Source organism: Lepisosteus platostomus, chromosome 9 (genome assembly GCF_059453375.1).
Source record: "Lepisosteus platostomus isolate fLepPlt1 chromosome 9, fLepPlt1.hap1, whole genome shotgun sequence".
Lineage (NCBI taxonomy): Eukaryota > Metazoa > Chordata > Actinopteri > Semionotiformes > Lepisosteidae > Lepisosteus > Lepisosteus platostomus.
In genome coordinates this window covers 45,978,462-45,994,701 of record NC_142619.1, presented here as the reverse complement: position 1 = coordinate 45,994,701, position 16,240 = coordinate 45,978,462, and the positions used below count along the sequence as shown (strand labels likewise).

The 16,240-nt window shown below is 36.3% G+C and overlaps 1 protein-coding gene across 6 annotated transcripts in view; it reads left to right on the top strand.

Annotated features, from left to right (window-relative positions):
* Positions 1–16,240, top strand: part of ncaph2 (non-SMC condensin II complex, subunit H2) — a 31,566-nt gene that overhangs the window by 3,083 nt on the left and 12,243 nt on the right. For 2 of the 6 annotated variants that reach the window (XM_088645232.1, XM_088645230.1), the window contains exons 2-7: positions 2,217–2,403; positions 12,660–12,787; positions 13,879–13,980; positions 14,167–14,222; positions 14,803–14,884; positions 16,001–16,072. In XM_088645232.1, coding sequence (XP_088501358.1) covers positions 2,310–2,403; positions 12,660–12,787; positions 13,879–13,980; positions 14,167–14,222; positions 14,803–14,884; positions 16,001–16,072 — 534 coding nt within the window. In that variant the 5' untranslated portion in view covers positions 2,217–2,309. Of the gene's footprint in view, positions 1–2,216; positions 2,404–8,649; positions 11,062–11,155; positions 11,222–11,864; positions 12,050–12,659; positions 12,788–13,878; positions 13,981–14,166; positions 14,223–14,802; positions 14,885–16,000; positions 16,073–16,240 lie in introns of those variants that run through there. The other 4 variants (XM_088645235.1, XM_088645234.1, XM_088645233.1 and 1 more) reach the window with 4 other exon arrangements.

Below are 16,240 nucleotides of genomic sequence, written 5' to 3'. Positions count from 1 at the left end.
TATTTTGTTGACGATGATTCCATCGAAATCTTTCAAGAAACTGAAAAAATGACGTAATTCTCATATCTTTGTAATTAATTAATCACTGGAAAGTAGGTACAGTAATTAGCACGATGCCTCACATGCCTCACAGTTTTTAAAAGGCAGCTTACACAGTAGATACACATAGGTCAAATGCGTGTGTACAATGCATACCCCAATTATCAATCTACAGTATGTGTAAATGAAATGTAACTAGTACTTTACATAACACATAAAGGTACTCATGTGCTGATTTTGCTGTTTGTGTTCTGTTGATTCATAATGCATCACCCTAATGTTTTACAGACTCTCTCAATTTTTAAGTAGGAGAGTGGTCAATTATTCCAGATTTCATAAAGACCAACTAACAAATACTACCTAATCAAGAATATCTGTGACGATTAGGATGGTTTTATTAACACAAATAAGAATTTAAATTGTGAGACATTGAAAAATGGGAAAATGTAAACATTACCTAAGAATAAAAATGCATTTGTAGTTGTAAACTATAGATTTTTTTTCCACAAAACCACCTATTATTAACAAAACAAAATCAGTTTCACAAAGAATTATAGTTTATTTTATCTGTTCCTTTATTTGAGATTAGGAGCCAAATTAAATACAGACATCTTCAAGACCGAATGTCTTTAGTCTTTGAAAGTATTTAAAATTCTGGAGGTTTCTGACAACTTGCTGATGTACTTCAGTATGTGCTGTGAAAGATGAACCCAAGGACGCAGGTGGAAATTAATTGTTTTCTTGGTGCTAAGCAAAGTCTAATTCAAACCTACTGTAGCTAAACCAATACACTGTACCAGTCAAAATTAAGAATCCTTAACTCTGGACCCAGATTATACCAAACCTTTTTACCCAATGGAACACCAGCATCAAGTACTGGGTCTGTAATGTGCAGCTGGCAGGTGGATTGAAATTTTGATTTAATTTTATGCTCAAACCATGGAGAACCACAACGTCGCATGAAACTAGAATACATGAAAACTTTGATCCAAAGAGCTGTGCTCTTACAGCACATTTAATAATGAAGATTAGTTTGGGTTTATCATGTTTTATGTATAAAATGCATGATAATTTTGTCAAAGGCAATATGGTTGAGGTGTTACACTCAAGGTGTACAACAGCAGTATGCAGTGGGCTGGTTGGAACTCCCTTACCTTTCTCTTTACAAGTCCAGAGCGCAGACTGCTCTTCGACACCACTGCCTGTACAAGGCATCTATTATTACCACCCATTAAATCTGTGGGCTGCACCACCTGCCTTTCAAGAATGTTTAGTCTTCTTGTAATGTGGAGCAGTGGTCAGAGCTCAGGAACTATAACTGCAAGGCTGTGGCTTCAAATCCCTGATGGATCACTGCTGGTGTACCCTTGAGAAAGGTACTTTCAGTACACTTACAGTAGATCGCTTCAGTGAAATGCCCAACTGAATAAGTTCAAATATAAGTTACTTTGGGTAAAGGCATTTGCCAAATAAATGATTATTATTATTTTGACAAAAATGTCCACTTGTCAACTGGGTAAAGGAATTTGCCAAATAAATGATTATTATTATTTTGACAAAAATGTCCACTTGTCAGCTATCTCAGATTAATGACTACAGTATATCATGTTTTCTTCCCTATAAGGAAAAAAAAAACATGATTACAATTACTGTAAATCAAGAATACATCAGCATTCATAATGAGTTAAAGTTTTCCAGAACACGATTAACCTACCTGTAGGTTTATAAATTTGGAGGAAGACGTCAGGAGGAAGCTCACACAAACTCCAAGAGAACATGCAAACCCCATGCAGAGAGCACCACAGGAACTAAACTCAGGGTCCCAAAGCTGCAAGAGAGCAGTGCTAGCCGCTCTGCCATTGTGTCTCCCAACACGTGGAACATAGTTTATTTACTTTATTAGTCATTCAGTGCAATCAGCTAAAATTCTATTTTTCAAATTACCAATTTATTTACAAAAAGAATAACTGCCTCAATTATTGGTGTCCCTCTTTTCAGTACTATGTGCACCCTCCACTTGCAAGGATAACAGGATAGAGCCTTTTCTAGAATGTTTTATGAGACTGGAGAACACATTGGGAGGGATGTTATATCATTCCTCCATACAGAATCTTTCCAAATCCTTGATATCCTTCTGTGTGAGCTTATGGACTGCTATCTTCAATTGAAACCCACAGGTTTTCAATGGGATCCAAGTCTGAGACTGAGATGTCATGTCATTGCTTTATACCATACGGTGTCGCGGGAAGCCGGAGCATACCTGACAAGCAATGAGCGCAAGGCAGGGTACACCCTGGACGGGGTGCCAGTCTGTCACAGGGCAAGTGCAAGCCAATCATCCATGGGGACAATTTGGAGGCCACGGTAAAGGATAACTCCCTACTCTTAATCGAGAAATAATAATAATAATAATAATAATAATAATAATAATAATAATAATAATAATAATAATTGCTTATATAGCGCTTTTCTGGACACTTTACAGGTAATGGGGACTCCCCTCCACCACCACCAATGTGCAGCCTGGATGATGTGATAGCAGCCATAGTGCTCCTCAACGCTCACCTCATATAAGCTATCAGTGGGGAGAAGAGCAGAGTAATGAAACCAGTTCATAGATGGGGATTATTAGGAGGCCATGATTGGTAAGAGCCAATGGGAAATTTGGCAAGAACACTGGGGTTACACCCCTACTCTTTTCGAGAAACACCCTGGGATTTTTAATGACCACAGAGAGTCAGGATCTCGGTTTTACTAATTTTAGTTATTCCTTGCATTGTCATCTTAATTAGGTTTAATCTATATTTGTTCTCATATTACACATAGGATGGTAAATTTAATTACATGTGTTTCGAACAAAATTGCAATTGTACACCTTTTTAAAATTAGTTTAATTCACTTTGTATGAATTGGTTCTTCAGAAATTCTTCAAGAATCTCTTCACCTTGTAGAAATCGTGCTTAAGATTATTAGAGAAATTTCAATTTCAAATCACTGTGTTTTCTGTGGTCTCAGGACTCAGGACAGCAGCTGTAGTTGGATCTAAAAGTGTTTGCAGAGTAATTCCATTTCAGATCATTGGATTTGTAAGAGTTAATAATTTCTGTGTGACAGACTCCAATTTAAGCATAGTGACTTGAGGAGTCTGAAAACATGAAAAATTCAGGTGGATGTAAGAAGTACTGCATAGGAGTCAGTAGTTCAGGTGGGTAGCTGCGTCAGCATGTGTAGGCTGCAAAGGAACAAGTAATAGGTTTATTCCATGCTGAAAAAAAGAAGAAAGAGAACACATCGTTTCTCTTTCTTCTTTTTTTCAGCATGGAATAAACCTATTACTTGTTCCTTTGCTGCATAGGAGTCTTTAATTACAGAGCACCTCAATAAATATACACAGCCAATTACTAACAGCTTCAACCACCACCTAACATTGTAAGATGCTTTATATATCCAAACTCATAACCATTGCTTATCATGTGAGAATGAGACCCCAAAACCTTTACCATAATCACCTGGGTGTAATTAATCACCTATTATCACCCTGTGTGTCTATTTACAATGATAGAAAGCTATACTGGCATCTAGTGGAAGGTTAACTAATAAACACTTTCCTGAAAGACCGGCTTGTCACACTCCATACAGCACGGTATAATGAAATTAGCATTTTTCTCTTTTCTCTTCACTTTCCAGACTATACACGTTGGGACTCTAGGTATTCTCATCTGCAGGCTTTGACACCACCAGTAAGCAATAAGTATTGCTGTTCAACTATTCCCACCACGTGTCAGACTGTGTAAACAGCTAATTGATATAACTAACTTCATTACAGAGAATTCAAATTTGGACCGTTTATATTTAAATTGAAAATGAAAAAAATGTAACTGGAATAATTGCAAAAACAGAACATATAAAATACTAGCAGTTAAACTGAAAATGCAATTGACCTCTGTGTTTTAGTAAAATTCCATGTTTTTGCCGTTTCCATATGGTAACTAAGCAATAATCCCATAGTGTCTCAGGTATTATGAGACCAATGAGAGGTTTATGTAACCACATGTTGAATCTATTATGAAATCTTCCGTCTATAAAATCAGTAATATTTTGAAGGAATGCCCATCTCTCACCTGTCAGTGATATTCTCCGTTTCTCAGTTCTCTCAGTTCTCTCAGTTCTCAGTTCCTATCACAGTTCATCAGCAGACTCCAACTTTCTCCTGAAATCTCACTGGTAACATACAGTAAGCACTTTTGTGTAAGAATTATTATTCTTACACAAATTCTTATTCTGAATTTTCAACTCCTCTACAACTATTCTGTATTTTGTTCTGTAACTATGAACTTCCTTAGTTTTTTAAAACTTCTTAGTAGACGGATAAGCTTCCTGTAATTCTCAAAATTTCAAACGGTCCTCTGTTGATTGATACTCAAATAAAAAATCCAGTTTATTCTGAAATGTATTTTTTTTATTATGGTTGATTAGCCTTCTATTATGAATATGGAGGACAGAACGTCTCTTACATAAATAGGTATATACTGCACAAAAATGACAAAAATAAAAATTTTATATGCTCAGACATGACACTAGATGATTGGAGGGCACACGCATGGATATACAAACACAATTCAGAGATGAAAGCATTTTGCAAAAACCCACACAGACAAAGAAGAATATGCAGATTCCACACAGAATCTACCCCAATCTGGATTTTTTTAGGGCAATTCTTGGACTGGATATTTAAAAAACATTTTTATAATACACGTGCAAAGTGTCAAATGTGAACTTGTGTGTTGTTTAGGCTTTGAGGTTCATTTTGCTTGAATACTAAAATGTTCCCCAAATACTCTCAGTGAATTGTTAAAATGTGTTGAACAGCAGCCAGCGTTGTTCTTATTGAGTTACAAAGCTATAAAAAAGTAATTTATTGGCATCAAGTAAGGCCCACGCTCATAGGTTTTTCAGGATTCTTGGAAAATTGTTTTCATGGAAATCCGAGCTCTCTGCATTTCAGAGAAATATACTGTATGGCTGCACAAGGCTGATTACATTGCACACTGAGCGGCTCTTGAGTGTCTAAGAGCCTTTTGTCAACTTATTTCAATTGAAAATTAAATATGTCTAAGCTTCACCGTGTCATCTTTCAAAATCAGTTCTTTACAATACAGTCCATACAAAAGCACTACAAAAATAATGTGCAGCATTTCCAAATAACATCATCACTAAACCTCACCACGAAAACTGTATCTTTAATAATTATACTCTTTTTCATTCTAGCAAATGGCAATTACATGTCCTGCACACATGAACCATGCTGACGGATACTGTACACTGTAACTGTATAAAGTTATTAGAGTAGCAGCAGGCTACTAGCACACTGACTGAATGGCTGTCTTTTTGTAGACTCTGTTATATTCAGACATATAATTTTTTAGTTCTTATGGCATTTGGGCTATCAGCAGTCATTATTGTTTGTAAATGATCTGCAAAAAAAAGAACAAAAGGGGAGAAAGAACAGCAAATTAAGAAAAAAACAACATTCAGCAAATAAACTATGTAGCCTCTCTCATCTTGGCGTAAAAGGAAGAAATGATAAAATTACTTTTCCAACAGTAAAATATATCCCTATTTTTAAGTCATTGGTATGTGTGTTTTTAAATGACATTTTATTGTATTTTAATTATTTTTTCCATATCAATACAAAAACAAATAGTCTTATACAGAATACAAAAAATATAATAAAATGTGTCTGATAATATATGGAAGCAGTGTGGTTGATTTTCAAATATTCTTTTGGTGTATATTTTCATAAATATTATTTTTTAAAATATTTTTTTTAATTTCTTACATTATCTACAACTAGTGTTGTCAACAGGTCAGTTAATTAGCTTTGACACAATGTTTTTTTAGAAAAAGTGACAAGTAACCTTACAAACAATATCACACTAGATGAAAACACATCTAAGATGTAGAAATCAATGCACTAAATTTAGTTCAAATGTATTTTCTCTTTTTTGTTTGAAGATCTAACATTAACATAAACTTAGCCTAACCCTAAATCTGTCTCCTTATACTGTATCCTTAGAGCTAACCTTAGTGTCAATTCTAAGCTTAAATCTAATACTAGATCAAACCCTAGCCTTCAGACAGCTTAATCAGAGTCCTAACCAAAGCTGTCTTAATCCTAAATCTAACCCTAGAATTATCCACAGGACTAACTGCACCCTTAACCTCAAGTAAATACATTTTCTTAATAATATTTTTTTTTAAAAATAAATTGGTAATACAAAAGGGAATTGTGACAATCAAAGGTCTTAATGATCAAATAATTACAATATACAACTACAGCTGACGAAACAGTTACAGCTTCAATTATATACACTTGCACATAAAGTGTAATTCAGACACGTGCGGGATTTTGCATGCAGGAAGTAAACAAAATGAAGACTATAAATACAGAAAAAGAAACACTGAGAGGCTTCATATGAAAAAGACTGTGTTTTTGTTGACACATCATTTACTGTACATCTTGTAGACATTTGGGGAAGCAATTAAAAATTCAATTCAGTTCAAGCTGTATTATCCCAAGGGGGAAATTTGTTTTATAGCACAGTCCAGTACAACAATAAAATTCAGGAAGACAAACATAACCAACAGGAAAGACAGAAAAACAGTGTTCCAGGAGATAAGAGAGAAGGTAGTTACTTGACATTGTTTTAGATTATATTGCAGTAGAGATGAAAGATTTCCTGGATCTGTTATTTTTACACCTGGGGACAAAGAGGCATCTTCCAGATGGGATTAGTGTAAATTCACAATTAAGGGGGAGAGACACACACTCCATAATGCTCTTGGCCTTCTTTATAACCTTTTGCTTGTAGAGAATATTTAGGTTGATTTGCCCCAAGTATTTTGCAACTTGTTTTTATTAATTTTCACAAACTGTTACAATTAATTGTACTGATGTTGCCAAACCAGCAAGTGAGACAGTATGCTAAGACACTTTCAATAAACAACTTGTAGAAAAGTGTTAAAATAGTTCTATCTACCTCGAAATGGCTGAGTTTCATAAGAAAGAAAGAGTCTCTGCTGACCTTTTTTATAAATGGTGTCACAAAGTTTCCCATCTAGCAAACAAAATTCTAGTTCAGAATTGTAATAAAGGGGTTCATCCATGCATTTTCTAACTGCTTTACCCTCTTTATCCAGTACAAAGCCGCAGAGGACAGCGAGCCTAACCCCGCAAGCATTGGGCAGTATACAACCTGGATTGGACCCCAGTCCATCAAAGGCCTTCACACAGACACAAAAACACACACTCATACCAGGGCCAATTTTCCCAGAAGCAAATTAACCTACCAGTATGTCTCTAGACTTCAGTAGGAAACCTGAGCATCTGTAGGAAGCACATGGGTAAAATATACAAACTCCACACAGAAAGCATCCCGGGAGCTGCAAGGTACAGTAGCAATGGTAAACCGATTTTCAATTTTTAAGAACTTTATTTTTTCACAAAAAAATACAGAGAATCACAAAAGAGAAAAGTTTATAATATATATACATACCTAAAACAGTATAGTTCAAGTAGGTACTGTAGTTGCGTCAGCCTGCTTAGGCTGCAAAGGAACAGGTAAAGGTTTACTATACTTTACATCTGTTGTGTCGCTTTTCAGTATGGAATAAACTTTGACTTTTTCCTAAAACAGAATATATGAACACATCTCGTTAAGGTTAAAAAAAGCAACAGTCACATTACAAATAATTACTTTTTTTCCTAGTGCATTGGTTTATGTCCTTTTGAATCACTGAAAATAAAAGACAAATGCATTTTTTTCCTTTACGCGATAATCAGTATCACAGGTTTGTGAGACCACTGTGCACCAGGTTAAGTTAATTGGCTACTGGGAAAATTGACCCTGGTGTATTTGTGTCTGTGTGTGACTTGCAATGGACTGGCATCCCATCTAGGGTGTATCCTGTCTTGCACCTGTTGCTCGCCTGGATAGGATCCGTCATTCCTACCTCCCTGAATTGGAGGAAGCTTTTAGAAAATGGATGAATGGATACATAAGTACCAGTGCACTTCCTTATACATTTACAGTATATCAGTAATTTAGACTGGTATAATAAGTGTAGTAGTCAAGCTTGAAAATAATATAACTGTATATTGGGAAGATTACCAAAGACGATGGCAATACAAAAAAAAAAGATTTAGAAAGAATTCAACACTGGGAAAATATATGGCATATGAATTTTAATTAAGACAAAGAATCACAGCAGGAAGCAAAAGGCTACAAATACTGTACATAATGGAATATACAGTACATTGATCTTGAAGAAGCTACTAGTTAAAAAGATTTATGGTAGGTTTTTATGTTGATACATCATTTACATTTTCTAGACAATATGAAGAAGCAATAAAAGGGCAAAATAATGTTAATATATACCTAAAGGTGTAGAACTATATTCAAATAATGTTATGTTACAATTGTACAATGCACTAGTTAAAGCTTATTTAGAATATAGTATATGACATTTGTCACAACATTAAAAAATTACTGCTCTTTTTGTCTTACTGTCATCTGTATTGGCCTGGATTTCATACACTCACCCCCCCATGTAAAATATATAGACGAGTGATTATGGATTATTTACTTACATATAACCTATCCATACATCTTGAGAGTTTTCACATTTCTTCTATGTTTTACGGTATTTAATATTTAGTTTATCAGGAGGGCTAGATTATATTAATCCTGTGCTTCAGTATTCCGGGAACTAAAATGGGATGCCAGACTCATTCCAGCTGGCACTTAAATTGCACACTAGTTTAGTACACAGCTGCATACTAACTACGGGTTCATCCCTAGACAGTACACAGTTTTCAATTTACCCACTGACTATACCATTAAAGTACTGTATATTCAAATCAAGTTTGTTCAAGACTAAAACGCATGCAAATCTTACTTAACCCAATTCGTGGTAATGCAAATTAAGAGTTCCTGCAAAACGAGTCTATTGCTTATTATATATAAACCAGGTGGCCATGGCATGCAACCACATACAGTATGCAAAGTATCTACCATATTAATATAATGAACTCTTTCTATACACAACAGTTACATTTATAAATAATTTTATATTAAAAATACCTATCTGATCTAAAACAGAACACTTATGATTAGCCTCCAATGGTTCAAACAGAAGTATAAGTGCAAGTAAACTGTAATGGGATTGCACCTGCCGTTATGATAGTTATGTTAATGATTGCGTTAACATTATATACAGTACGTGGGCGCAGATTTTCACTTCTGACAACACTGATCACAGTTCATTTGGCAGAAAGGTGAAGCTATTGACTCAGTTTATGGAGGTTTTGTTACAGCGGTGACTGCAGAAATGTAGGTAAATTATAAGAGGAAATTTCCAATTACATTAGCTGTGCTATGTTTACACTATTAATTAATAATAGATTTCCAGGTGTCCGTGAATACGTGTTTCGAATAGAATACAGTAATTTTGAGACTGATGTTGGATTGGATTAACTGCTGTGTGTTGTCTCCCCCTAGTGGCCGAAGATTCCTGATCGAGTATGGAATCTATCAGTATCTCAATGGCTTTTGAATCATCGCACCGAGAGACACTAGAAATCAATGCCAAAAAAGGCATTCCTTTAAGCACGGCCTTGCTTGCAGAATACAAAAATAAATCATTGTGTTATAACTGTTTATCCAATAAGAGAGGCTATTGCACATACCAAAGTAGCTAATGTGCAAATGTAAAGGATCAAAGAAAAAATCAAACAGCTACAGTAGAATATTAAACTAGTTTTTCAAGCAATTTTGTGGGCATTTTCTGTGGTTTGCATCAGAAAAAGCATCTGACATGAGTAGAGGTATGTACCAAGTATATATAACTAATCAAAGGTTTCTGTTTTGCACTAATGCTTAGAAATTAACTTAAATTTGATTTAGATTTTACAAACTATAGTGTACTGACCATATGCTCTACAGTTGGACTGTGATGCTATAAATAAAAAGATTATTTGCATGAGGGTATTGTCAAACCCACTAGGAGACTGAAAATCTGTCAATTATAAATCTGTACCCAGTGATGTCTGTGGGCAATAGAACCCACAAAACCAATTAAACCGACGTGTACTTGAACTCGAACTTTATTGCCATATGTAACTGGTACATGTACTGGTACAATGGAATTCTTACTTACAGAAAGTCTCTCGATTGTTAAAAAAGTGTAAAACACAAAGTGCAGACTTTGTGCATCAAGACAATATACACGCAAACAGACAATGTACAAGCTCTAATGTAAACAATGCAGACATGCAAACAATAACTGCAGATTAAAATTACAGTGAGGTACAGTAGATGGGGTAGGTGTGGTCCAAGGGGCATGGTCAAATGTGTTTGCCAATCACACTGCTTGTGGGTAGAAGCTATTGAAGAATCTAGTGGCAAGTGTCTGTATGCTCTTGTATCTCTTGCCTGAGGGCAGTGGGGTGAAGAGCTCATGCCCAGGGTGGTGACTGTCCTCTGTGATGGCCTGAATTCTACCACGGCAGCGATCGTCGTAGAGCTGTTTAATCTCTGTGAGACCATGGACGATGATCTTCTAGGCCACATCCACCGTTCTCTGCAGTGCCTTTCTCTCTCGAGAAGAGGTCTTGCCGTATCACACGGTGATCTCATTGGTGAGGATGCTCTCGATGGTGCAGTGGTAGAAGTTCACCAACACAGGTATGGGCATCCCCCATCACTTGAGGTACCTCAGAGGTGCCGCTGACCCTTCTTCAAGATAGAGTGCGTGTTCACAGACCAGGTTAGATCATTAGAAATGTGAATTCCCAAAACTTAAAGCTGATGACCGTTTCCACTCTGTTCCATCAATACTGAGTGGGCTGTGAGTGTGCGGCCTGTGTCTCCGAAAGTCCACTATTAGCTCTTTTGTTTTACTCACGTTCAAGTCCAGGTTATTGCTATGACACCACCTCAGCAGCTGTACGACTTCATCCCTGTAAGTGGACTCGTCATCATCGCTGATCAGGACTATTATAGTGGTGTCATCTGCAAACTTAATGATGTGGTTGTTTCTGTGTCTTGCTGTGCAGTCATGAGTGAATAGGGAGTACAACCGTGGACTCAGAGAGCAGCCCTGTGGGGTGCCAGTGCTCAGGGTGAGTGGTGTTGATGTTTTATTACCTATCTGCACCACCTACAGTATGGTCTCTCCATTAGGAGGTCCAGCAGCCAGTTGCAGACTGAGTTGCACAGTCCTAATCCCCTGAGCTTTGTCACCAGTTGGCTGGGTATGATGGAATTGAATGCTGAACTGTACTCCACAAACAGCATTCTCAAATATGAGTTCTGGTACTTTAGGCAAAACAATTTCTTGGGTATGCAACATTTCTCACTCACTAGCGTTTTCGAAACACGAGATCTCTGTTCATAACATCTTATATTTACTGCATTGTGTTGAATTTCTAACTAAATACCCGCCACTGCCAAATGGGAATGAGAAAAAATATCATGTTTGTTTTTGTAATGGAGACGACTCTACCCAAAACACTATGCAAATCTAAGTACTGTGAAACTTTCGATTTGCTATATCAACTATTTGGAGGTGCAATTGGCCCTACTTTGGTTCCTCCCATTAATGCAGTAGAACATCTTTCTTCTAGGAAACACTCTTTCTTGTTTTCTTATTTCCTACCGGTAAAACAGACTTCAATGTTCCTGCTTTCTAAATCCATTACGAACTCATACGTCCCGAATTCAAACATCACCCCGCCTTCCTTGTTGTGCGTGCTGTACTTATGACGTCATACGTAAGGCGCGTAAGCGGGAAAAACAAAAATGGCTGGTGCGCGGTTGTTTTGAATCACACAGAGGAAAATTAATAAATCATAATAATCTGATCAATCAGGAAAGGGGTTTCAGAATATTATTACATTTAAAATATTTGTGCTCAAATCTTATTTTATTTCAAAGTATTCTTTGAAAAGGTAAGTGTTAAACTTGCTTCACTTTTTAAATAAACGGAAGCGCAGATTTAGTACTTTATGGAGGGCTAGTGCCGGAGTGGTTATCTTTACATTCAGTTGTTAATGGGTGTTACGAAAATTATTTTCAGTTGTGTTTTTTATCCCGTCGGTAAAAGGTGATTGATTTAATGCGGTAAAACGTAGTAATATAATGTAACTGTCAGCTTGATTTACCTTTTACTTGTTTCATAAGAAAGGAATTAGTTGTAAGTCTGTTATGTTGTAAGCTGATAAAAAAAAATCGCTAGGTTGATCAAATCAGGTGTATTAATAAAGCATCTGATATAAGTTATTTAACAAATGAATGTTCTTGTGCTGTAGAGCGGTTAGAATATATATAAAAAAATCCCAATACAAAATACATTTAAACTGCTGTGCCCTCAAAGTTCAGGCGAATTTCGAATCGATTTTGAATTTATTACAATTAATTTACCGCGCATTAGCGGTCAAATAGACTATTTTTTAACAATAATAAAACAACAGTGTATTAGTAAAATGCTTTTCTGACGGCAAGTACATTCTTATGTCAGACAGACGTCTAGCTGATATTGAGACTGTTGTTGTTTCCCAGGACGGGGAAAAAAGATGATAAACGATTCTGCAAAATCACGGTTCAACCATCTCCTCCAACCCATCAGAGACCTGAGCAAGAACTGGGAAGTCAATGTGGCTGCTGAGTTGGAGGAATATCTGGATGAGGTGAAAATAGATGAAAACCAAAACTGATTGTAAATGTTTGTTTCCAGTTTTTGGCTGCTGATACATAGATCCTTTTTTTGAGGTGTAAAATTACACACAGAATGTCCAAGAATTGTAAATATTCTGTCAAGTTTACATAGATCTTTGCTTTAAATGCAAAAAGGGGAAGAAATTATATTCTGTATTGCAAGAAAAAAGTCAACACTGATTTTACATTACAGGGTGTATTTAAATTTAATTTTTATACAGGAGAGCGGACTATCCACTTATTTTTTTAACTAAAGCAACGTTAATCTGGAAACTTTAACTTGAGTGTCCTTATGTTGTCCACCTAATCGTGCTTTTTTATGTTTAAGGTCACTTTTTCCAAACCAGTTATTGTGGTTACACAGTGAGGCCCAATTTAATTATTTTCTAGACACTATTAAAAGAAAATGTAATTGTGGAGAATGCAGGAGAAATTGTGCAATGCGCCAGTAAAACCTCATTTTGTGTATTGTTTACAATTTTGATCACCACGGTACAACAAAGCTGCTTTAGAGTCGGTCAAGAGAAGAGCAACCCGATCCCTTCCTGGCCTCAAAGGAATGTCCTGCACTGACAGGCTAAGGAAGTGAACCTTCTCTGAACAGAGAGGGCTACAAGGTTACAAAGACATTGACAAAGTCATCTCAGTGGACTTCCTCAGAATCAGCACTGGACCGTGAGCCTGAGGACACAAGTGGAAACTAAGGGAGAGTGCATTGAAAAGCAAGAACAGCAGGCAATTCTTTACACAAGATGATGGCGCTCCACAGCCGTGTTGCTGGAGCTGATACCCCTTTTCAAGAAACACCTGAATGGAATGCTGGGAACAGTTGGCTCCTTAACACCAGATGCACTGTCCTCCTCTTTTATGTAAACAGTTTTATGTTCCATTTGTATTTGCATAAATCCAGTTAACTTATGCTTTTACACTTTGCGGTTATTTGAAAAGGTTCTCATGTTATAGAGATTCAATTAATCCTAACCGATACATGGCTAAGGGTGAAAAAGTTGAATGTTACGTAAGAGACGTGCTGTAGATAATGTTGTTTTTTTCCGTTATATAGTTGGATCAGATCCCAATTTCGTTTGATGATGGTGCAACAACAATGAATTTTGCAGAGGCAGCTTTGCTTATTCAGGGGTCAGCATGTGTATACAGTAAAAAGGTGAGTGTAAATTTGAGTAGTTAAGCATAACTGTTGCAATTAATGCTAAGCGTCTATTTTATGTTCTTTGTTTTTAATGTAGACAATCAATTCTGCATATTTCTTATCTCTTAATGAAAAAAATACTATTTTACAAAAAAATGTACAGTAAATGAAACTTTATTTCTTAATTATGCTTGTTTTTAGGTGGAATACCTTTACTCTCTGGTGTATCGAGCCCTGGACTTCATTTCAAATAAAAAGTAATAAAGAAATCTTCTGAATCAAAGTTTTTTTTTAGATCAGTAATTTGCAATCTCTTTTCATATCATTATGTATTATATTTGCCCTGGGGCAGAGAGGTGGCCCTGTAGCTAAGGATCTGTGCCTGTGGCTAGAAGGTTGCCGGTTCAAATCCTGCAGCCGGCAGAGGAATCCTACTCCGTTGGGTTCATGAGCAGAGCCCTTAACCCCAACTGCTCCAGGGGCACTGTACAATGGCTGACCCTGTGCTCTGAATTTGATTTTTCACATACCCCAACTTGCTCTCCATGAGACACACAGACACAGAGACAGAGAAAAGCTTGGGGTATGTGAAAAATCAAATTCCTAATGCAAGAAATTGTATATGGCTAATAAAGTGATCTTAAATATGTCTTTACAATTAGAATGTTTTGTTTTGCCCCTTGGATAGAAGTTAAATATTTTTCCAGGTAGCTATATTATTAGTACAGTGGCAAGTATTGTAGGTTAATGAAGTATCCTCTGTTTGAAGTACTGTGTTGATCTTTTTAAATGTCAGTGTTAAGGCAAATCATATATCTTGTTTCTCTTTCATCCCAGGCGAGACAAACAAGCACCATCTGTTGGACGGGATGGTGTAGATAATGATGCCACTTTTGCATACAGAAATGATGAAGAGGAGGTAATTTCTGAGCAGATTATTAATTTATAAATGCCGCTTTCTGTGACAAAAGTTCATTAATCATCAAAGGAGAAGGAGTGGATGGAATATCTAAGAAGGATTTTTGATGTGTTTATAACAATGGGAATGTCCACACTTACATGCAAAGTTACTGACTTATTTTGACATGTTTGAGAGGTCAGATTCCTCTACTTTTGAGTAGGTTGTTGTCTATAGCATTGTCTTGTCTGTGTTCGCACCGTAGACCTGGAAAACGATATCTCGCTCCTCTGTATACTTACAAATGGCTGAAATAAATAAACTTGAACTTGTTCACGAATCATTGTTTTAGAGTATTGAGTACAGCAGCGTATAGTCATAGGTTCAAATCCCAGTTGAGACACTGCTGCTGTACCCTTGAAAAATGTACAGCATTGGTCGTGCAAAATACCCAGCTGTATAAGTGGATGAAAATGTAAGTCCCTGTGGATAAATGCATCTTCCAAATATATGTTTATATTGATGTGCTGGACGTATGATGCTATGGCTTAACCTGCTTGGTTGAGTGTCAACCGCCTAGTAGGATGATGAGTTATTTAGGACCCCCATGCAGAATGAGTCATTAGGCAAGCTGTAAAAGTGACATAGTGGAGGAGGAATGCGAAATGACAAATACAATTAAGAGATAGGAGTTTATTATGGAATTTACAGTTTTTCAGAAAGGATTGTCATGGAGGATTACAAGTTAAAGAGGCAAAGGACAACATGGTTGTCGTCATCCTTCTGGAACATCTGTTAAAAAAAACGTACATTTTCTCTGATTTTGTTTTAAAACACTGATGTTTTAGGTTATATTTCCAACATCACTAAATGATATACATTACAGGCAGCAGCATCTGTTGATAACCGTTGTAGGTTTCAGGAGCTGCAATTTTAGAAATTTGGAAGGAATCACAATTGAATCCTATGGCCTAATTCTCTCACCTGTTTTCTAATTCAGTGATCTCTTTCATGCATTAGAGTAACTGACTGCCTTGCCAGAGTACCTGTAGTTCATACATATTACTGCATTTCATAATTACAAATTATGTATTATAGTCGCAACGGTAAACTTAGTGTCTCATTCTTCCCTCTTAGCTTCTCTCTTTGGATGACATTGGTGACAACAGCAAGACAAACTGTGAGCTCAGAAAAGAAATTGGTTCCAAAGTAAGTTGTAAGTCTTTGATTGTCAGCTGTTCTTCCTTCGTTCCAGGAACTAGGATGTGCTGATCATATTTAAATAGCATTTTAATGTTTTTAGGAAAAGTGGATCATTACCTTTATAGAAAGACGAAGTACACTAAATATAGCTGTTCACTTAAAAATTAAATAACA